This window comes from Trichoplusia ni, chromosome 13 (assembly GCF_003590095.1).
Source record: "Trichoplusia ni isolate ovarian cell line Hi5 chromosome 13, tn1, whole genome shotgun sequence".
NCBI lineage: Eukaryota > Metazoa > Arthropoda > Insecta > Lepidoptera > Noctuidae > Trichoplusia > Trichoplusia ni.
The window spans coordinates 1926905-1950856 of NC_039490.1; the positions used below are offsets into that span (position 1 = coordinate 1926905).

The 23952-nt window shown below is 44.8% G+C and overlaps 3 protein-coding genes across 3 annotated transcripts; 1 reads left to right on the top strand and 2 right to left on the bottom strand.

Annotated features, from left to right (window-relative positions):
- Positions 1-82: 82 nt before the first annotated feature.
- Positions 83-4549, bottom strand: LOC113499850 (zinc finger C4H2 domain-containing protein-like). Its single transcript, XM_026880415.1, is given in 6 exon segments — positions 83-1667; positions 2134-2239; positions 2242-2279; positions 2355-2533; positions 3553-3724; positions 4282-4549. Coding segments are annotated over 6 exon segments (681 nt in total). The 5' UTR covers positions 4341-4549; the 3' UTR covers positions 83-1540.
- An 815-nt stretch (positions 4550-5364) lies between these two features.
- On the top strand, positions 5365-13811 carry LOC113500189 (PHD and RING finger domain-containing protein 1-like). Its single transcript, XM_026880899.1, has 12 exons — positions 5365-5774; positions 5847-6317; positions 6423-6518; positions 6621-7043; positions 7116-7160; positions 7205-7387; positions 7461-11381; positions 11909-11999; positions 12044-12403; positions 12480-12574; positions 12744-12872; positions 13073-13811. The coding sequence occupies exons 1-12, from the start codon at positions 5637-5639 to the stop codon at positions 13175-13177; spliced, it is 6057 nt and encodes a 2018-aa protein (XP_026736700.1). The 5' UTR covers positions 5365-5636; the 3' UTR covers positions 13178-13811.
- A 75-nt stretch (positions 13812-13886) lies between these two features.
- LOC113500335 (lysosomal aspartic protease) lies at positions 13887-20521 on the bottom strand. The gene is made up of 10 exons (XM_026881087.1): positions 20338-20521; positions 20176-20266; positions 19755-19881; positions 15927-16050; positions 15194-15312; positions 15016-15125; positions 14850-14936; positions 14624-14780; positions 14325-14531; positions 13887-14255 (listed from the first exon to the last, which is right to left on the bottom strand). Exons 2-10 carry the CDS (start codon positions 20235-20237, stop codon positions 14094-14096), a joined length of 1155 nt encoding a protein of 384 aa, XP_026736888.1. The 5' UTR covers positions 20238-20266; positions 20338-20521; the 3' UTR covers positions 13887-14093.
- Positions 20522-23952: the final 3431 nt, after the last annotated feature.

Consider the following 23952-nt stretch of genomic DNA (forward strand, 5'->3'; position numbering starts at 1 on the left):
ACTATCGTTTTGTATTTCCCAATACCTACTGATACATAATAAGACTTACAGTAATAGGAGATAATAGCAATAAAAGATGCAATGACATTGATAGAACGTTTTATATTATAAAAACAAAACTATCAAACATTGAGTGCACACGGCTATGTACAGACATTACGTACTATTTACTTATAAATGTACTTGTATTACAGGATGCGCACACGAAAAGAAACATCCATAATAGTCAGTACAAAGTAATGTTAGTGTGATATCCCTAACCACACAAACAGTTCCGTACTAAGCAATAAATAATACTGATTATGTTAATATAGGTACATAGAACACATTTATATTTACAACACCTAAATACATCATGTTTCAATTGGCATTCAATAGTTCAAAATAGTTGTCTAAAACATACGCGAGGATATCGTTTTAATTTGTTATAAACAAATAACAAAGTAGGTACTGCTTATTTTATCGTTAGTATTTGTGAGTAACAAAATAAAACAATAGGTTATTTAGTTGGATTCGGCACAAAGAGCTTCGGTGTCAGAATTGTTGTAATAATAATGTATACACAAGTACACAGCGAATGTGGGACACGGACATGACGCACGAGACGCCGCGCGAGCTCCCGCCGCCGCGGCGTCGCAGCGGGTCGCGAGTCGCGCGGCTTTACTCACGCGGGTGCGGCCTTCTGAGACATGTATGAATATGCTAACATTTATATGTTAACCTACAACATCTTCGGTATTAATCGTGTCTTATTATTTGTAAAAAAAAACGCTTTTATTTTAGGTTTCCCATTTCTGGTAACTTTATTTAACACGCCAATGTTTTATTGACTGTTGGATGAACAGTCAATAAAACATTGGCGTGTTAAAGTAATTTACTCTAAATCAAGTCAGTTCTGGATTTTTGTCATTATGTGATGGTTGAAATTATATTGATGTGTTTTGCATGTCATGTATCTATTTTAAGTCAGCCGATGACTTACCTGCAGGGGTTATTACTTAGTAAACGACTATAATATGTACAAATCGTCATCTTAACATACACTATATTTTGCGGCAGCCAACTAGCTCAGGTAGCAGGTCAATTAACAGCCCAGCTCTTTACTAAACAGCTGCACGTGAGGGGTGACGCTTGCAACCAAATAAATATCAACTACGGAGATAAAGTCACATCAATAATAAATTTACTGGTCTATTGTCAGACAATTCCTTAGGTTGGGACCGTGTCCATAAAAGAAGCGAATTTAATAAATATCGCGCTTTATTTTACAAAATATAGCCGTTTAGTAAAAAGTCTAGGCTGTTCATTTAACAGCAGATAAAGCTAGTTAGCTGCAACATATACATCAACTGATAGTCTAGCTGAGCCGGTGGCGCCACACCGCTGTGGCTCGGTACGGGAGCGACCTGCAGAGCTGGCAGGACAGTGTCAGTAACACGTAACCTAGGAGAGTTATGTACAGTGACGCGTGACGCTATGGAGAGGGCCTTACAATGTACTATGAACAGTGAGATCGGTGTGTTTCGCTCGGCCGAGGCGACTATTTCTTCTTGGGTTTCTTGGGGTTGCGCGAGCGGCTCTTGGCCTTGCAGAGCGGGCAGATGGGCGCGTTGCGGTGGATCTGCTGGTGACACGACAGACACGACTTCATGGGCGGCGGCTGCTGCCTGCCACAGGAGAATACAACAAACGTAGCTAGTTTCATTATAGATTTAAAATAATAACGTGCAAGACCATAGATTCGTAATTTCTAGATATTTATGATCCAATATTCGCCATCAGCCTAGCCTTTTCCCAACTCTGTTGGGATCGGCTACCAACCAACGGCTTACGATCCAATCCAATATTAGTCTTGATTAAAACTATAATGGCATTGTGCAAAGTAATTGACCAATTGCTTACAAGCATTGACGTTTTAAGATAAATTATTATAAGATTGTTTACCTTTTTAAGTACCTAAACCAATGGAGTGTAGGTTATATTGTAGGTCAATGGACATGAACCAGTGGATTTAAATCATAATATTGGATAAAAAAAATACAATAAAAAATAAAAATACGGGTGGGGTGGCCGGATGCAGGGAGTCGGAAAAGGGTGAGAGGAAAGAGAACCAAAAATAAAACATAATCGAACCTCAGCGAGACCGTAATGAAATCTTGGTCGAGTGCAGACCTGAACGCGGGCGGCGGCGGCGGCGGCTTGCGCGGCGCGGCGGGGAGGCGGCCAGCGAGCGCGGCGGCCCGGCGGGGGCGCCGCCCGCCAGCGCGCCCGGGAAGCGGCTGCAACACAACAACACGCTCAGTACCAGGGGCCGGCCGTCCAGCGGCCAGCGTCCAGCGCGCGGCGACACGTACTCGGCCGTGACGGGGCTGCCCTCCTCCTCGTGCAGGTCGGGCAGCCGCTCCAGCCCCAGGCACTGCCGCCGCAGCAGGTCCACCTCGCTCTTCAGCGGCCGGTAGTCCTCGTGCAGCCGCGATGCGTTGGACAGCTTGCGCGTCATGCTCTCTTCGGTCTGCTTGATCACCGTCTCCATCTGAAAAGTGGCGGGCTTTTGTGAGACGCCAAACTTGTTCAAATAAATGAAGAATACAAACTTAAAAAAAAAACACAAAGCGAGCTCCTTTTTATGACGCTTTGATTAGGTTCACTTGTATGTTTGTTAGTAACTGACTCCTTTGGACTTGATGTTAAACCACTTCGAACAATCAAATTTCATTCAAATTTTGTTCATTTATTTAAGACAAAACAAATTATTTGAACTAAAAAAATGATTAAAAGCATAATTGTAAAATTTGAAACAATAATAGTCACTAGCCATAAACAACACAGTAATGAAACTACAATATAATTTCTGGGCCCACTTTAAATGCAAATAAACACAGCCACGGAATAGCTAGCCATCAACGAGTGGCAGTAAAAACAAACAGTTGTACATGTTACAATTGTGAGCCAACAATAGCTCCTCCTAACTAAACAAACAGCTGGCGAGCGGCATTTGCCACTGGACCATATTAATAGCTCTCAAATCTCAATATTTGTGTTTCTCATACATTCCAGTATTTAATATTAGTCATAGTTTTTTACCTTTGTGGTTGAGTACCTACCTAAACTATCAAACAAAACAAATATATATTGTCCCTTCTATTACTTTATGACACATGTAAAATAATGTAGATCTCTGACTTAAATTTTTCTAGTAATAATACCTCTATTATATATTCTTTATTACATCATCTAATGTATAAAATTCTCATGTCACAGTGAAAGTAAATGAAGTCCTCTAAAAGGGTTTGACCGATTCTCAAGATTTTTTTTGTGCATATTGGGTAATCAGACATTTATTTTTCATCCCCCTAAATGATAAGGGGGTCCACCCCAATTTTTTTGCCCCACAAAAAACACAATTCCTTAAATTTTCAACCCTCTATGATCAACACCTATTTTTGTATGGCTAAACAATGATTGCTGGGTCAGCTGGTACACTCATATGTATACACTTGCTCTAAGTTCTCATTAATTTAGATTTGTTTTGTTTTTGATCATGATGCTTACAGCATTGATGTCAGCATGTATCTGGCGCAGTTCCTCAACGTGGCTCATCTTCTCCTGCTGCAGGAGCTCCATCTCTCGTTTGTACTGCGCCAGGCAGCGCCCCTCCTGGTCTCCACTGCGCACCTCATTCAGAATGCTACGCTTTAACCTCTCCAGGGTTATTGTTTTATTTCTGAAATATATTATAGATGTTTCATAACAAAATGAACAATTAGTAGTTGCTGTGGAAGCATAATTCAGCTTCAATATTCAAAGTAGCTCTCTTGAGTTAGATGTTCATTTTTTTTCCAGTTCTTTTACTAAGTCAATTCTATGTAAATTTAATACAAAAAGGATTATTGTGATAATCATGTTGATGTAAATTTATAACCGTAATATATGCAGTACAAAAATAATAAAGATACATTAGATAAGTAAATTATTAAATTAATAATTAAAATAAAACATAAGTAATAATGTACAATAAAAAATAAAGAAAAGTAAAAATGTTTGTATCTAAGAACATTTTGGTAAAAGAATGCTAAAAGTTAGTGCTTCGAAAAGTCAACAAATGAATTGCGTTTTGCACATAGATATTATAATATAGTAAATAAAGTCTAAATGGTAGTAGCTGCATCGAACTCATAGCAGACATAAATAAAAATATTATCATAGCTCATACTTATACTGTTTATTGATCGAGTCCACAGGTGCAGGGGCATTATGTCTAAATCAACATTACAAACTTACCGAATTTCTTTCATGGCTTCCAACTTATGATATATTTCACGTTCGTTTTCAGCGGTCATTTCTTATACACTTGGCTGTAAAATTATTGTCTTTCGCTATAAAATAAATGAAAATACACTCGCAATACCTTCGGACTCGCCGCCAGCGGTACTTGAACTAGTGATGTGCTTACCCCCTTAGTAGTTAGTACTATTGAAGATTATTGACTATTGAGCGACATCTAAAGGCAGTGAAAATTTTTAATCTTATTGAAAAATCAAGATTTTCTACGATGTGAACACCGCGGTACCACCAACTATAAAATATTTACTTGTTTTATTAAGCTTTGTACCAAACAATTCAAAAAATTGCAAAGAGACTTTAAGAATAATACGAATTACTAAAGGAAACTAGACAAAGACCTTTTTTATGAAAAAAATCTCCTAATTTAGTTTTATTTTTGAATTATTGACCCACATTATTTAAAAATATTTAAATAAATCATAATAATTAGTCCCGTGGTTATCGACAAATTAAAATTTCTTCTTGGGAGAGTATTAACGTTCATGCGAACAGGTCACGACGTCAAAAATTAATTACCAGGGTGTACTAACAAATATAATTTATAATTTGATTTCAGTATGTGAGTGTCGCTCTATTAAAGTGTCCCACACATTTTAAGGAGCTGCGTTATGAACTAATAATGTGAAACAATCTTTATATGTGTGGATCATAAAGATAAAGATAATTTATTTGTATAAAGATAAAGATCATATTGATTTTGTACTAAATTGTAACAATAATTTAATGATAATAAAATTATGAATCATGAATTCAGAACTCCAGATCATGAAAGCCATGTAAACTTCTGGTAATTAACAAACCGTCGTTTTGAAAAGTATATAGATCGCATTAGTATATTTTTACGATTTAAATATACATTTTCCTATGTCAATTGAGTAAGTTTTAATATTTATGTACCCAATTTTATATATATTTACTAAAGCTAAACTAAAACTAAAACGTCTCAGAGCAGTGTTTTTGGAATTAGTATTCAATTGAATTACAAGTATATACTCTTTAGTATTCGGCTCCTGCCTAAACATAAATAAAAAAAAATACTGAAAGTAAAATGGCCGCCTTGACCATTGATAGCGGCTTGCTGTCAAAATAGTGGAATCATTTTAAGACAACGCGTACGCATTTGCTTGTGTAGAAACAATCTTCATGCATGATTTTAATTTGCAGACCGAATGAATTTTTTAAATTACACCTTAGTGGAGTCAAATATTAATTGGCGGAGGTCATTTACACCTTTGCAATTGGCTTCGTGTCGTGCCCACTAAACTCGTATTTGACTCTGTTTACTTGTGAGAATGAGTGAAGAAGGTAGCGAAGATTCACCTCCACGGCCCAAGCGGAAGATCAAGAAAGTGATGGTGCTGTCATCGGATACAAGCTCGGACAGCGACGAAAGCGTCGCAGTGGCGGCGACACGTAGAAAGAGATTGAGGGTGACTGACCAAACCATAACACGTTATAAATGAATCGTGCGTCTCAAATATTATAATGGAGGTGCATTTCAGGTGCTAAGCGATGAGGGTAGCGACAGCAGCGGTAGCTCCGTGGTGGGCGCGGGGGCGCGTCGTCGCCGCGCTCTACCCAAGCTGCGGGACTCCGAGGCGGACAGCGACACGTCCGGCTGGGCCACCGACCACTCGGACGCTCCCAAGGCCGTCACCTCGGCTGCTAAGCCTAATTCAGGCTTTGCCTCGGACAGTTCTGAAGGCAATTCAGACAAATGCTCAATTTGCCTGTTACGTTTCACTACTCAAGAAGTAGGAACTCCACAGAGTTGTGAACACATATTTTGCTTGGATTGTATCACTGAGTGGTCAAAGAATGTTAATACTTGTCCAGTAGACAGAATGACTTTTGATTTTATTGTAGTAAGAGCTTGTGCAGGCGGACGAGTGTTGCGCACAGAACCAGTTAAAATGCTGGAGCGCAGACCCTCTGTTGAATTGCTTGTTATTGAAGACCCAACCATTTGTGAGGTAATATTTTTTGTGTATTTGATAGCTACAGCTAGAACTAAATTGCGTTTATAAAACTATGTACATCATAAAAGCGCACTTTTCATGCGTGTATATATATTTCAGGTGTGTGGTAGCACAGAACATGAAGAAACCATGCTGCTATGTGATGGATGTGACCTTGGCTACCACATGCAGTGTCTTACTCCACCCCTCTCAGAGGTATGTAGTAGGGCGGACTTAGACTGATGATGATATTTATTATGAATAATCATTCAAATGTATGATTGCCTTAATGTAAACCCCTGCATTCTTATGTTTCAGGTACCAATTGATCAGTGGTTATGTCCAAATTGTGACAATCTGCTGTCAGATGTTGACTACTTATTTTCAGGCTACACAGGTGTGAACATGGATGTACCACTTTCATCTAGGAGTGCATCAATTAGAGAAAGTAGGAGCACTAGATCATCTAGGTCTTACAGTGTTGTGGACGAGCCTTCTACATCTACAGGACGGAGAGGAAGTCACCAAAATTCTAATGACGTACCCACCACCTCTAGTGGTTTGAGAACAAATAGTGCTAGTACAAGAACAACTTCCACTAGACGTAAAACATCGGCTCATACAAATCGCAGAAGGCCAAAGCGAAGAAGAACCAAAACAGTAATTATTGAGTATGAAGTGCAAGAAGATGGGAAAATACCCGTCACAAAGAGGGTTAAAAGGAAGTTCAAAAAGAGGAGGGTGAGTAGAGTATCAGTAATGTGTCTGGGCATGGGTGTATGGGCAGAGTGTCTGACGCGGCGGTGTGTGCAGCAGGCGCCCCGCACGGCGGCGCGGCGCTCGCACGTGCGCGCCAGCGTGCGCGCGCAGCTGGCGCGGCGGGCCACGCGGCGGCGGCGCCGGGGCCCGCGCCCGCGCCGCTGGCCCTGCAGCGGCAGCGCGCCGGCATCCCGTCGCTGTCGCTGTTCGGCAGCGCGCAGCAGCTGGACTACTTCTCCGACGACGACGAGCGCGGCGGCTCCGAGAGCGCCAGCACGGCCGTGGCCGCGCGCCCCACCTCCAGCATCCTCAGCGCGTATCGACAGGTATCCATTGCTCACTACGTGTGCTATTATTGTATGAGTATGATCTTACTGATGTTGTATTTTTCACTTGTAGGCAAGGAGAAAAATGATATCCGTGCCGTCTCCCCCTCATGCGTCCTCCGCGCCAGACGTGCTCTCCTCTATCCTCGAAAGTCAAACATTGCTTCATTCTAAAAAGTCCATTGTGTCCATTTCGGTAGACGGAAGTGTAAATATTAAATTAGAAACTCGCGAAAAGACCAAAATACCAATGAAGGAATCTGAAGAATTGAATCGTCAGGAAAAGCTAGACATGTCCAAGGGAGAGGATGCTGTGAAAAAAGTACCATCTTACCCCGGACAATCACGAGGCGGTAGGGGCTGGGGCGGCGGCTACACCGGAAATTACCACCGAGAACAAGGAACAAATAACTTGAACAACCGGGGTGGCAACTACGATAATAACTATAGTGGCAGTAACTACCAGAATCGCCAGAGCAACGCGTTCCAACATAATAACAACGGGCGTCGAGACGATGTTGATACCTACAATAATTACTCCAGAAGACCGCACCAGTATCCGCCTGGAGATGATTTAAACTTCGACCGAAACCGAAGACAATCATCCGAGCAGAACCGACCAATGAACAACCAGACACACAACAATAGGCACAACGAGCAGGGCCGGTACAGCCTGGCGCCGGCGTGGCAGCCCTACGTGCCGCCGCCGGTAACCCACAGGAACGAACCGCCGCCACCGCAACACAGACACTCGTTTGGAGGGTTTGAAAATCCTCTTGATATGAGAATGGGACAATTGCCGAGACAAAATTCGGCGAGCAACAACTTTGAGACTCATAGTGGAATACAATCTCATCAGACACATCCACCGGCGAAGCCTCAACAGCAACCGTATAGGCCGCTGCCAGAACCTCCCATGTTTAAATTTGATAAAGCAGCAGAAGTAGAGAACAAGTCCGAAGACGAGAAGAGTGATTCCGGACTAGTGATAGATACTGAAAAGTACGACCCCACGGAGCCCACCAACGACGATGACAGCGGCGAGGACGAAGGTCGCGCGGCCGCGGGCAGCCTGGCGGCGGAGCTCGCGCCGGGCATCCGGCCGCCCGGCGTCCTGACCGCGCGGGCGGCCCGCGAGCCCAGCGTCCTGACCGCGCGGGAGGCCCGCGAGCCCGGCGTCCTGCCCGCGCGGGCGGCCGGCGAGCCCGGCGTCCTGACCGCGCTGGCGGCCCGCGAGCCTGGCGTCCTGACCGCGCTGGCGGCCCGCGAGCCCGGCGTCCTGACCGCGCTGGCGGCCCGCGAGCCCGGCGTGCCGCCCGCCGTGCTGGACTGCGCCGTGCGCCAGGTGCTGGCCGAGCACCGCGACCTGCTGGCGCCGCCGCCCGCCACCAGCGCCAGTGACGACGACTCCGAGGGCGACTGCCCCAACTTCTCCATATACTCCGCTACCAGCGTGCACATAGCCAACAGCGCTCCGGACTTGCCGCCGGAGGCTCCGCGCGTCGTCCACGAAGATAATCTTGAAGACCTTGTGCAGGAGGATGACGATGTGCCCGAAGAACCTGCCGTCCGAACTGATATTACTCCTGCGCCAGTTAAATATTCCACCGACACTATTCAGAAAAAAAAATCAGAAGAAGAGTTAAAAGAAAAAGTGTCTAAAAGATGCCCCATCACTACCAATCCACGTAACCCAATAAAAATTAAACTTAATACACCTTCGTTGATCAAAAGGCAAGTTAGTTTATACGACGAGGAAGAGCAAGAAGAAGAAGACGAAGCTGAAGTCAATGAGGCGACCGAGCCCGAACCTGAGCCTAAAGTCGAGCCCGAGTCTGCGCCTGCGCCTGCGCCAGAGACCTCGCTTGTCGAGGCCGCCGCGGATAAATTAAAACCTAGCCAACAGGAAGCGCAACAAACTGAACTGCTGCCAGAACATGGAAAAGCGCTTGCTGAAGTGTCTCAAGATAAAAAGATTGAAAGTAAGGGACTTAATTCTACAGAGTCAGGTGATGTGCTGTCCGATGATAAAGCCGAAAAAGATGACAGGGAAAACATCAGTACAACACCTGATATTGACGAAGAACCCACTACGCCAACTAAGAAAGTAGCCGCCAGGGTAGAAGACAAATTAGATAATGATGAGGAAAGTACAGGAAGCCTCGAGCGAGCCGCAACCCCGCCCCGCCACGACCGGTCCGCTAACGAGAGCCAGTCCGATGAAGACAACGACGACCTCTCCGGCACCGAGGAGAACGAGCTCGCGCTTGGCGACCACTCGCCCAGGAAGAGCTGCGATGACCGGAACGAGGACTTGTTGGAGAAGATGACAGAGTCTATCAGCGAAACTGAAGACGAGAGAAGCTACACGCCGTGCCTCGACGAAAACAAGTCCAAAGACACGTCCATGGAGACAGAGAAAGACAAAGGTATAGAGGGACTCGATACTGAGATGATTTCTGAAGATGAGGGTAACGAAATGTTCTCAGACAATGAACGTGGTGAACAGTCAGAGCCGCGCTCATCACGCGCGTCGCACGCGTCTCCGCAGAAACCGCCGCCAAACGACGGCGAGGAAGGCGAGATAGTCGACAAGAAAAAAGAGGCCCGTCCCGACGAGAGCAAGAAGAAGAAGAAGAAAGACTCAAAAAAAGAGGGCAAGGAGAAGGCCAAGGGAAAAAGCAAAAAGTCCGAGGTTGCGTTCAAGAAGATCAGTAAGAGTGGAAAGGAGCGGAACTACCGCGATAAAGATAAGAAACGGGAGCGACGAGACTCGAGCGACGGCTCGCGCGAGCGACAGAAGCAGCGTCGCAAGGAGCGGCGCAAAGACCTCGAGCGGTACGACGTGCGCACCGTCGTGTCCGAGAAGCGGCGCCGGCCCAAGGATGCCTTCGGGAGAGACGTGTCCCCGCGCGCGCGCTCGCACTCGCCCAGCCTGTCGCGCTCCCCGGCGCGAGCCTCGCCCGCGCGCGAGCCCGAGCGGGCCGCGCGCCGCCGCCGCCGCGAGCCCCGCCCCGAGCCGCGCCGCCGCCGCGAGCCCCGCAAGCGCCGCCGCTCCGCCTCCGCCTCCAAGAGCCCGCGCCCCAAGCCCGCCAAGCGCAAGAAGCGCGCGCGCGACGAGCCCGAGCGCCGCCGCTCGCCCCGCAAGCGCAGCCCCCGCCGCCGCCGCGCCCGCCGCCGCTCCGCCAGCCGCTCCGCCGGCGCCGAGCCCGCGCCCGAGCCCGCGCCCGGCGCGCGCTCGCCCGCCTCCGTGGACTCGCGCCTGCTGTCGCCGCGCACGCCGCCGCCCGAGCCCTCGCCGCCGCCCAGTGAGCGCCGCGAGCGCCGCCGCCGCGACCCCGCTCGCCACCGCCGTCTACGCGACGCCGCCGGGCCCTCCAAGGAAGTCTTCACCTCCGGCGACAATATCCTCGTCAGCGTCAGTTTCAAGGAGCAGGAGCTCGCCGAGGACGACGACGAGCGCCGGGAAAGACGCCGCGAGCGACGCCGTCGGAGACGGCGGACGGCTGCACCCGAGCCGGACGCGGCCGCGCCTCGACCCGTCGCCATCATTGACTTGGAACGCTCGCCGTTCCGCGAGTTGACACCCTCGCCGCGGAACGTGATCGTGCTGAGCGACAGCGAACCTGGAGAGAAGGAGACAAGCAGTGCGGCGGGCGGCGGTCCCGCTCCGGCACCGGAGCCGGCACACGCTGTAGGGCCGAAGACACCGCCATCACCCGGCGCTCCGGCCGCCGCCCGGCCCGCCTCGGCGCCGGACGCGAGCGGCGCGGACGACACGCGCGGCCCCAACACTCCCCCGGAGCCGCCGGACTCGCCGGACGCTTACGACCCGTACGAGCCCACGCGCTCGGCCTCGGGCTCGCCGGGCTCGGCCGCCGAGCCGGGCGTGGCCAGTCCGCCGCGACCCATGATGACGCTGGAGACGGCACAAAAGACCAACATGTCCGCCGACGACGTCATCGATCGCCGTCCACTTTCACCAATCGAAAAGGTAAGTAGTAGTAGCTTACCTTATCAACAATATACATATTTTACTTATAATATAGTTATGTATGTATTTTCAATAACTTAAGTTTAATTTAATTGTATCGTATATATGTCGACGACCTCCGTGGTCGAGTGGCGTATGCACCGGTTTCAAGGTGTCGCTAGCTCTGAGGTCCCGGGTTCGATCCCCGGTCGGGTCAATGTAAAAATTCACATTTCTACATTGTCTCGGGTCTGGGTGTTTGTGGTACCTTCGTTTTATCTGAATTCCATAACACAAGTGCCTTAGCAACTTACTTTGGGTTCAGAACAATGTATGTGATGTTGTCCGCATTTATTTATTATTATATTTATATATTGTGAAAATCTTTATGTACATCTATATATCTAAAACTATGTAAAACTTTATGTACATTTTTGTTCTGTCATTTTTATGGGCGTTGGTTACCGGATATAAATGAATTAATAAAAAAATTACCTACTTTTATAAACGTCTAATAATAAAATACTAACTAAAGTTGTGTTCACCAGGTGATGGCGCTGTTGCAGTCGACGCGCGACGTGTCCCCGGAGCCGCCGCCGGGCGAGGCGGTGGCGGGGGGCGGCGGGGCCCCGTCCCCGGGCGCGCCCCCGGCGGCCGCGGCCCCCGCACCCGCGCCCCCGCGCCCCTGGCCCCCGCCGCGCCGCCCGTGCGCATCGTGTTGCCGTCGCCCACGCGCTCGCAGCCGCCGAAGCTGTTCCTGGCTAAGCCGTCTCCCATCAAGTCCGACCCCATCAAGCCCATGCAGGCCGCGAAGATCAAGCCGGCGCCCAGCACGGCGGCGGTGGCGGCGCGGCGGCGCGACGGGCCCGAGTCGGAGGCCGAGGCGGAGTCCCCGTACTCGCCGGGCTCCAGCGACTTCGGCGACCTGTTCGAGCCGCCCGGCGCGCGCTCGGGCTTCGACGCGCTGCTGGAGCGGCCGCCGCGCGCGCGCAAGCAGCGCTCGGCCGCCGCCAAGGTGCCCGTCAAGCTCAGCAAGAAGAAAGGTGAGCAGGATCATGAGCCGCTCCCAGCGTCAGCGAGCCTCCACGAACGACGAACTACAGTTTCTGTGTGTTACAGGTAAAACACAAGTGGGCGTCAAAATAGATGAAGACAATCTCAAGATCCTTGACGACCTGCCGAGCTCCGCCGTCGAGATGCAAGTGAAGAGCAAAGTGAGCAATCACGCCATTTATGTGTGTGATCGAAATTATGACATATTATTAGCTTGGCTGTCGCCGCTTTAGTTTGAACTCTATGCATTGCTGTTAGACAAATGCGCGTTATACCGCTCGCAACACACAGTCTAGTGTGAACCCGCACTCATAGTTTATATGTTTGCAGTTCCTGAAGAAGCTGAACCGACAAGAGCGTGTGGTGGAGGAGGTGAAGTTGGTGCTGAAGCCGCACTACAACAAGAAGCACGTCACTAAGGAAGAGTACAAGGACATCCTGCGCCGCGCCGTGCCCAAGGTAACACGCACACACTCACACGCATACTACACACGTGATGACTCCTCTATTGTCATGTAAATGCAATAAACACTCGCGCCCACAGGCTTTGAATTACACTGCTCATTATTTGCTCGTTCACTGTGCCATCATTCCACTAACTATACAAAGTATAAACAAATCCTATACTAGGCATTGTCTAAAGTTGCTTTATTTTGCAGATCTGTCACAATAAGACGGGCGAGATCAACCCCGCCAAGATTCAGTCGCTGGTGGAGGCCTACGTGAAAAAGTTCAGGAAAAAACATAAACTGGGGCTAGTGTAGTGACGCTAGTGTATACATGTGTAGCATAGTGTAGCCTGCGGTGCGCCGCCAGATGTTCTATCAGAATATTGTAATTATAATTTATGTATGGACGATCTATTTTACTTAAACGTTTATTTAAATAAATAGTATTTAATTATGAAATTAATTTAATATTGTTTTGATTTTAATCTCTGGGTAGTAGGAAAATACTGCTAGTTATTGAATAGCATTCCTTCTCACAAGTAGCCGACTTGAGCCCAGCAACAAGAGTACGGCAGCAGCAGTCACCTCGCTCCTAGGTGTCCTCACTACTATCACGTATTCAAGCAGACCACATTATACCAACGGATTAGTCGACGTATCGTACATCTGCGAATCGCACTCTGTGGCTCAGAAACATGCCTGATTACCTAAATACGCGATCTATTAAGTGCTTTAATGTTTATAATATCTTAATTAAGTATAGGAGCAAGAAGTAAGCCTGCACCTGGCTTATTAGCCTGTGGTAAGACGGCTCTCTAGATACGATCAATAACACAGAGCCGGTTTCAGTACTTTTGTAGAAATAATGAGAGTTACAATATTAAAATAGTGATCGAGTACTGTTACAAAAGATCCTATTGTATTAGGTACTTGTGATGGTTTATACTTTTTGTAATTGGATGCCAAATATATTGTGTGGTTTCAAATATGAAAATGTTAGACAATGTAAAATAAAACGAAGTTCTATTTTTAATTATTTTATTTCTAAAGTACAAACATAAAAAAAACAATGGACACAACATAAGGTCGTGTGTGATTCTGGTAAAATAGGACTGTCATGTCTATGTTTACACGTTATTGATTATAAAAACGCCGAGATTATAAAGCGTAGACTGATTGCATTGCAAATGAAGTTACTCTAATATACGAACTACTGAGGGGTACGACGCAGTCAAACGGCGGGCGCGAAGCCGATGCGCTTGTTGGCCACGTCGAACTCCGTGTAGTACTTGCCGATGAACACGTCGCCCAGGATCCACAGCGGCCCGTTGGGCGGCGGGATGTCCAGCCCCATGAAACCCGACAGGCACACCGTCTTGCCGAACTGCGACACCTGCGCACACAGTCCGCCGTTAGCGTCGCAGCCCACTACCCCAGCGGTGGGCGACGCCCGGCTACTCACCCGCAGCACGTAGTCCTGGCCCTCCAGCGTGAAGCGCGCGCCGCCCAGCGAGAAGCTGACGGTGGGCAGCTTGGGGATGAGCGCGCAGTCCACCACGTACTGGCCGAACGCCATGGGGGTGGCGCCCAGCGCCTTGTTGAGCGCCTCCACCTCGGCCGTGGGGCCCGCGATCAGCGAGGTGCCCGTGTCCGCGATCGCCTCGCAGCCCTGCGCGCGCACTCACCACACTTAGTACAGGCCTAGCATAGGGCGGTTACTCTTTTCAAAGGCAAGTTGAGCCAACACAATCGGTGTGTTACCTGCGTGCAGAAGGAGTGTCCGGCGACCTCGACGGCGTCCATGTGGAACTGCCAGTAGGTGGCCCGGTGGACGGGCACGTACGTGAAGTTCCCGCGGAAGTGCGCGGGGTCCGAGCCGCCCAGGATCACCTCCCCGCCCTGCGCCGCGCTCGGGTCCCTGCACATGCGCACTTGCTAACTATCGCCGCCACGAGCCACCCTCCATGCCAATTCACTGTTACTTTACCTGTTCAGATAGAAGGAGAACACGGGCTTGACGAGTCCCTGCGCCACCATGTTATCGAACACCGGCGTCACGCCGTCCACTGAAATGCTGCAACATCACAACAAAAAATGTGTTACTCATATCGCTATCTATTCGTTTAGAGGGTGTCTTCCATAAGAAGGGTTACCTGCGGAAAGCCATCCCGAGGATGCCGTCGAACTTGGCGGCCACGAAGGCGAGCCCCGGCTCCGACATGGCCTCCGCGAAGGTCTGGCCGCGCACCGTGATGCCGCCCACCTGCACACAGTGGGGTTGTAGCCGCGGCTGGCGGGCCGCGAGGCGGGCCGGGAGGCGGCGGTACTCACGGACACGTCATCCTGCGACAGGAAGCCGGACAGGCTGCCGCTGCCGTAGTGGATGGCGAACTCGGTGCCGTTGGCGCGGTACGTGTTGGACTTACTGCTGTCGTATTTGTTGTGCAGAACTGCAACACACGCAACACTCGGTAATGTGTGACATATGTAGTGGTAGCTGCGGTACGTGGCGCGCCGGACGCTTCCCGTCAGTCCTGGTACAAGCACTTGTAATAGATGTCCTAGAAGGCATCGTGGTAACCAAACTCTACTGAGGTGATTGTGTCGATACCCGCTGTCGCTTTTCATAGGAGACCTTGCAACACTACTTGTCAATTCACGCCACCAACTTTATTATGACGGGTTATCGTAATTTTTTTTAACACGCTTTTTATTAGCTTTATTTAATTGCTTCTTACAAATTGTCAGTATTGACAATTTGGAGACGTTTTTAGATGTCCCCGAACAGGGATGACGACATTTTTTGGAGTAGTTAGTATATAATAAATTATGCATTAAACACAATATGATTACTTTTTAACTGACGGGACTAAATTTTTACTATATATTCTAATGACTAATGACATCTAAAAATGTCTCCAACTCATGTACACCGCGTTTATAATTGGAACTAAGCGTGTTGTATCACATACAAAGTGTAGTGCATAATGTATAAGATTGCGACAAGGCAGCAAGTGTGGAGTCGGGTTCGGCGGTAAAGCTGTAAACATAAATGTGTTCTCACGGCAGGCGATGTTGGTGTAGTGGCATTTCTTTGAGGGCACCCACAGGTTGGACGAGCCCGTATCGAACACCACCTTGAACGTCTGCGGCGGGTTGCCGATGGAGATCGGCCCGTAGTATTGTGCCTGCAACACGTGCACACAACTTACTATAGCTTGACCGCAACCGCTATACCGCGCCTTAGGTATGTGCGCGGCGAGGCGGGGGAGGGAACCGGCCGACACGATGTGTCAGTCGGCCGCCAACGCCTACGGCGGCAGCTAGTGTCATTTGTTTCGGACTGTGTGTGTCAGATGCACATGAGGTAAATATTCCAAGATGGGTCGAGCGCTATCTCGTGATGTGAAGAACATAATTTTTAAGGTGGCAGTGTATTTTAAGAAAAGAAAAGCAGACAAAGAAAGATTTGAATTTAAAAGTGATGCAAATATTGCGAAACTTGTAGCGGATGCTACGGGATACTACGAAAAAACCGTAAGTAATATAGTAAAAGCGGGTAACTCATCCACTGAAAATTTTGGGCGATTAAAATTAAATTCTCCAAAAAAACCAAAGGCTATAAAAAAAATATGTTATTGATGATTTTGATTTAGGAATTATCAGAAGAAAAATTCATCAGTTTTACGATTTCAAAAAACAAATTCCAAGTATCCGTAAGTTACTATCAAGTTTGAGACAAGATGGAATATTGGATTGTGGACGAGAATATCTTAGAAAGCTTTTACACTCAATGGGTTCCAGTTTCAAAAAATCCAATGGAGGAAGAAATACCTGACACAAATCCGAAGTTATAGAATGCAATACAGCAACATATATTTCTTCGATGAAACTTATATTAACGCTAGCCAACCCGGAATTCACGCTGACATTGGGAAAGGACGACGTTTGGTGATTCTTCACGCTGGGTGTCGAAATGGCTTGGTTGATGGTGCATTGACGATATTCAAATCAGATGCTAAGACCGGCGACTATCACGGAGACATGAACGGGCCTTCATTTTACAAGTGGGTGGATGAAAAATTTAATGTTACTGCCGAATTCTGTAATAGTAGGTAATGGACAACGCGTCTTACCACAGCGTTCAGGTTGAGAAGAACCCAACCATAGCAAGCCCCAAAACTGAAATGCAGGACTGGTTGCAGCGCCACAATGTTGAATTATCACAAACCATGCGAAAAGCTAAACTGCAACTTCTTATCAATAATAAACAAAAGGAGGTTCTTTTTGTGTATTATTGATAAGAAGTTTGAGAGTGTAAGAGTTTTGTACACAATTGACGAACTACTGCAAGCCTATGGCCATACTGTTCTCCGTTTACCGCCGTACCATCCCGATTTAAATCCCATAGAGTTGGTTTGGGCTGATATTAAATACAACGTAGCCCAAAACCATATCAATTCTTCACTGGATGAAAAAATAAGCATATTGATCAAATTGTTTTCGGAGTTCACATCAGAAAAATGGCAGAGATGTGAAGACCATGTCCAAAAAATTCAAAACAGTTACTGGTATAATGATAGTAAGTTCGATGACATTATCGAACCTGGAAGCCGACACGAGCGCTACTTCATGCAGTGGATCAAATTGGAATTACGCTCCACCGACAGCGAGGACGCTGATAAAACTGAATCGCTAGATCTCGGTTTGGTAACAGTTTCTGGAGCAGGCCTTCTGGGCTGGGCCCACATATACTATTGATCGTTCTAATGCCCGCAGTACTGCGCCATAATAAGTAAATATTTTCAGAGCAAGGTGGCAATATACAGATATCACAACTGTTCGAATTGTCCTGCTCGACTTATGAACAGACTTCAGCAATAATTAATATATGTGGTTAATAATAAATATTCACATAGCTACGTGGTTGTCGGTCTGTATAAGAAGCTGCACCTATATGCAGTAATGGTAGATGATTATCTGTGTGTTTTCCCGCGCGTTGCGTCAATGTCAGGCAAATATGCTAGAGGGACAAGATAACCTGTACACGGGTCTCCTCACTAATGACACGGGCAGTTACCGACCGCACCGACCGGCCCACATATAAATGGTGTCTCTTACAGCTTTGCAAGTGAGACTCCCCAGCGCTCGCTTTACAATGGCAACAATAAGCTCAAAAAGTCAAAATTTACCTAGTCGGGGATAAATGTTCTGTCAAAACCTCATTTTTTTTTTTAATACTGGGCAGAATTACTTCGAATAATATTAAAATAAAACGTTCGCGATGACTGGCCGCATACATTAATCTAAATTAAAAAAAATCACCCGCGTAGTACCATTTTTGTTTTTTGATTTTTGTTAGTCGCAATTTTTACATATTTTCTTACCGGGTTCAGCCGAATATATAAGATTTAATTAACTGTCTTTACATATAAAAAATTTTAAATAATTATCACAACGGTATTATTTATTACCTTAAAAGTTATTGGTAGAATTTATGACCTGACTAAGCAAGCAAAATGCTGTGGATGTAATCTGTTATGTTGTACAGTTCAGTCAGAGGCAAATTTATAAATTATGATAATCCAAGTAGAAATAACATAATCATTACTGTATAATAATACTGCAGTAATAATTTTACAATATGCTAACTACATTACTTTTAGTGGCTACTACAGCTCTTTTAATCAATTCTTTAAAAGCAAGAAATAATTTGAGCTACTTCGTGTGTTAGTGTTATCATTAAATATTATACAATTTTGAGAAGATAAATTTAATGTCAATTATGGATTTACGATTTTTAAACATCAGAACTTCATATTGTTTTCTGTCATCACAGCAAAGACTATTTCTCAAATGATTCCATAACACGACACATATATATAATATTATTGGCATGTAACCTGTAGGCATCCTAGACTTATTAATATGTTCTATAGTGTAGATGCCTAGAGCACCGAAAATTGCAATTAAAATTAAGTGTAAGTTTTAATTGATGGAATGCATTGTTTTAAATAAATGTAGGCACTGCAGTCTGTAGGTCCTACATCCATTGATATGACTTTAGTTTGCTTTACAAAATACATATTATATGAGCACACTACATATACTATAACAATAAAGGTACCTAATTGTTATTTATAATAAAACTCTTAATTTTCCTTGTTATTGTTACAATAGAACACATAAATGTTATTCTGTTATAATTCGTAACATGAGTCGTGCGCCCCCGCTATCAGTAACAAGTGGCGAGACGGAGTTCGCGCCGGGTTATCAACAAACAATGTCACACAATACAAACACATTATATATGTATTAAAATATGTTATACAGCCAACTACTTTCTAAATCCTAGGATCAACCTCAATGTGAAAGCTGTATTTGACACTACAGAATTGGACCAGCCAGCCCTTGTTTAAAGACATAACTCTATGTGACTATTCATTTATTAGATAAACAATATTTTTCATGTTGGATTACTCACCCTCTTATCATGAGCAGTGTTTACAAAACAAGGATAATTCTGAGCACTGTGAACTTGTTTTGATACTACAATAGAGCAATTGAGAATGTTATTTCAGTATGACCACTGGACATCTTTGAAAGCTACAGTAAAGGCCAGTCCAGTGCAAGTATACCCATGAGGATAATGAGATTGACTTTAGCTATTTTCTGTTCTATCTGTACTGTAATGTGTCTTATGTTACTCATAAAACTAGGAAAGGACTGGTTCATTGTTTAGCTAATTTGAAAGCTTGCATCTAGCCAAAAACAGAGGTTCAGGTCAGGTTTCTTTCTTTCTGTTCAACCAGAATTTAACATTCAACTTAACTGCTTGTTTACCAGAATATTAAGGTTCAGGATATGTGTAATTAATAATAGAGGTACATACATCCAGGTAGTTGGAGAGAGGCTCGGGAGCCGGGCCCGACACGGCATACTTGATTCTCAGCACCTGCAGGTCTGTGCCCACCTCTTGGAAGTGATTACGTGCTGTCTTCATGCGATACAGCGGCACTCTGAACACAACAAAAATATACTGTTTCAATACCTCTTGTTTTAATGCTTTGTGTATTTAATAATTCAGTACAAATTATGTTTCTGTATTCCATCATAGTAGAAGATAATAACATATCCTATAGTTTATGTTACAAAGAGAACAGGAATACAGTAAAACTGTTAATACGAGCAGTAAAAACATCACTAATAAGAACTTGTGAGAATCAATTACAGGAAAAGCACTGAGTATTAGAATGTTTGGGTATTTCATAATAATCCGACTAAATTGTTCTAGGAATGAGCTAACTACATACCTCATAAATCCTGCCACGCATGTGGCAGCGAAAGCCAGGAAAACTATAAGTAATTTTCCCATTTTTCTTGCAAGTCACGCACAACTCTGCACTAAAAAACAAAAATAGTTATAAAAACACGAATATACTTTATATTTCAGGCTTCTGTTGCCTCGTACATACCACAATACGTGTCCTCGTGCACCTCGCGCTTTCGTAGAATGATATCTCAATAATTAAAAAAATCGACGTCGTATTTATTCGTCCACGACAATAATCAAATTATTCGCCGGCGCTGTTTAGTTGACACGAATGAATGGAACTTATGGAACTGACCTGTCTGAGTGAACCAGCTGGCTGAATGTATAATAACAAGCAAGCAAATGAACGTCGACTATTGTTTATTATATACAGCAACACTCAAACTTTATTCCATTCCACTTGCTTATAACAGCGCTGTTGAGATAATAATGAAACGTATAATGTATATAACAAAGCAATAGCCGCAATACCTAGGATACCTAAGAGTATTTATAAAAAAACTGAACGTCAATTTTTAAATATTGCTATTTTTGGATCGTTCACGCTTTTCCATATATATTCGACACAGGTATAAAAAGGTGTGGCCGCTTTCAGCCGCTCGTTTGCAGCGACAAATCTGGTCACGTGACCCCATTTTAAATTTCCCGTCGCTGGACCTGGACCTGCACCTACGCCAGCAGTATGTGTGGGGCTCAGAAAGACGGTGCGATCATAGGTTTTGAATTACAGAAGGTAGCGATGAATTATATAAATAATATAATTCTAGAAATAGGAAACATTGTTATGCCTAAGGAAGGATCGTAATTTAAGAAAAAGAAAACATGTATTAGAAGTGAGATATTTTCATGACAGGTATATGCACTTGTATGTCCACTGATTGTTTGATAGTATAAAAAAGCGTGGCGTGAGATTCGAAAAACGACATCCTTTCTTTTTTCGACTCCTACGACACGACACAAATATATTAGTTGGCACGGTGGGGATACATATGCATATGCCTAATATATAATATATACGCTAAAAAGTATTAGTGTACCTATGAACAGTGTATTATCGGCTATACTGGGTGCATGTATACAGACACGCTAAATATTGAAAGAAGCATGTATGTAAGAATGTGTGTGTGAATGTCTATGAATGTGTGTACAAGAATCTATATACTAATATATAAAGCTGAAGAGTTTGTTTGTTTGTTTGAACGCGCTAATCTCAGGAACTACTGATCCAAATTGAAAAAATCTTTTTGTGTTGAATACACCATTCAACGAGGCAGGCTTTTGGCTATAAACCATCACGCTGCGACTAATAGGAGCGAAGATACAATGGAAAATGTGAAAAAAACAGGGCAGGTATATGTAAATCATAACTTATCTCTTCTACCCACGGGGACGAAGTCGCGGGCAACAGCTTGTAGAAATATATAAATGCATGAAGGTAAGGATGTAATGTGAGTGTCTGTATCTGTGTACCTGTATAGGAGTAAATAACCACTAAGAAATAACCACGTCTGCAATTTATAAATAAATTATATTAATGTAAGTGACACTCGTTCCCGCAGTCAAACCGTGTAAACGGCTTTGCGGGGCATGTAATTTAGTTATGTAATGTAATAATATGAGAGAAATAAAGACTGAATTGAATTGAAATCATCGCTACGCGGTTGGTACACTCTTGGTGTGTTGCATACGGTGCTCTCCGCGTCGCTGCAAAGTTGACGTACTGGAACTATATTATGCGCGTTCTTTGGGGCGAAAAGATCTAAACTTACTCATGAAATCAGACTTCAGTTACCACGGTGCAGCGCAGGCTACCCGTGACGCATTTTTTACTCTTGAACTTTGCAATCATATATAGCGCGCCATGCAGACTATTTGAGCGCCGCACACTCGATCACTGCGATGCACTTTAAATAGACTCGGAATAATTAGGCTCATAGTAATAAGTAAATTATTACCGTTTACCTTCAAACAAACAAAATACATATTACATTTACTGTATTATACGAAGGTTGATGTTTTAGAAGTTTACTTACAATCAATGATTATTTAAATGATAAAAATAGTTGTTCGCCGTGATTTACACAGGACGGCTGATTATTGTTGACGTGTTATTATGTAATTTGATAGACATACTCTACGTATGTAACATTGTGTTACCTATTTTGTTTTATTTTGAAATTTAAATGATGTACCAATTTATGCCGCCTCCGTGTTCAGGGCTGTGCCAGGTAAATCAACGATTGGGGTATTTCTTTCTTTCAGTCCTATTTTATTAGCCGGCAGCAGATACGTCATGCTCCCTTAGTTGTCACTGCCTGCGGTGGCGTCTTGGGTCGGGTCACCTCCTTCCCTCTAATATGGCGAGGGAGGTGATGTCTGACCCTTGCGTCATACTCGTGAACGGGTGCTGCTTGCGGTATTGCGGTGGCTAGTCGGTCTGCTGACCTTGACCTTTGAACTTACAGTTAAATTTCATATTGGCTTAGATACAGCGACCTCAAATTTTTGTTTGTTTGGCACGGCACCTACACACTTATTTTGTTATTGTTCCGTATAATCTATATTATAATAAATATTTTGTAAACGGAATGACAGCGTGCTGCTGGGGGGTCAGTTGCACCGTTTTCTCTCTCACAGCAAAAGCACTTAGGAAGCGGTGAAGGGTGGGCGAAACTCGGTACTGTCCAATATAATCTGACCTTCAAAAAGTGCTACTTAGTAGCCTAATTTGAATAAATGAATTTTGATTTTGACTTATTACTTTCTTTCGTGTACCTTTTATCGGATCTATTGCTTCGATAAAAGGTACCCACAAGTAATTGAACCTACTGTATATAATTACACTGCAATTTATTTATTAGACACTGGGGTTAAGCGTAGTGGATCTTTACCACTCATGAGTTAAATATGTCATAACCTTCTTGTTTGAAGAAACCTAACTCAAAAAAGGCGTCTAATGGTAGTACCTATTTTCATAAATATTTTGAACAAAGATCAGAAGAAAAATGAATTTGAATCTCGTATCTCTGGGCTTACCAATAGAATCTTCAATAGGCACCTAACTGTTATAGCTCACACTGCGGTCGGGACACGTTCCATTCAATGAGTTAAAGCAACTCGTTAAAGAAAGCTCTAGTCCAAATTGTGAAGATTGTGGTGTAGCTAAAGATGTGTATCGCCTTTTGATGGAATATGTCAAAACAAGAGCCAAACAAGAGCTCGGAGGCAGGATCTGAAAGATCGGCTTGAAAACAAACCATGGAAAAGTATAGCACCTGCCTTTAAGCATAATTACGAAAATGGAATTTAATTGTGCTGTGGGTGACTCGCCGGGTTACAATAGATTAACTTGGATCTGATGAGATAATTTAGGTTTGAGAAAAGGCTAGGGGCTTAATTATCTATAATATCAGTATTTCAGTAAGTATTATATTTAATAACAGCATAAAAGGTTTTTTTAGAACGTAAAGAGTATAAAGGCGTAACCTCATGGTCGCTCGCCCTCGCGATCTGATCACGTAGCCCAATTTTAAATTTCCCGTGTTTGGAAAAAGCGACAAAATATGGTCGCAAGAAAGGTAGCGACAAAGCTGAAAATGTTGAGCTACGGCCTTTGCAGTCGCTCGTTTGCAGCGACAAATCTGGTTATATGATACGTAGCGATAAAGCTCAAAATGTTGAACTTTGTCGCTGGGAAAAAAAAGATCATAGGTACACTATAGAATAGAGAAAAGAAAGAAAAAATTAAGCGGTCGAG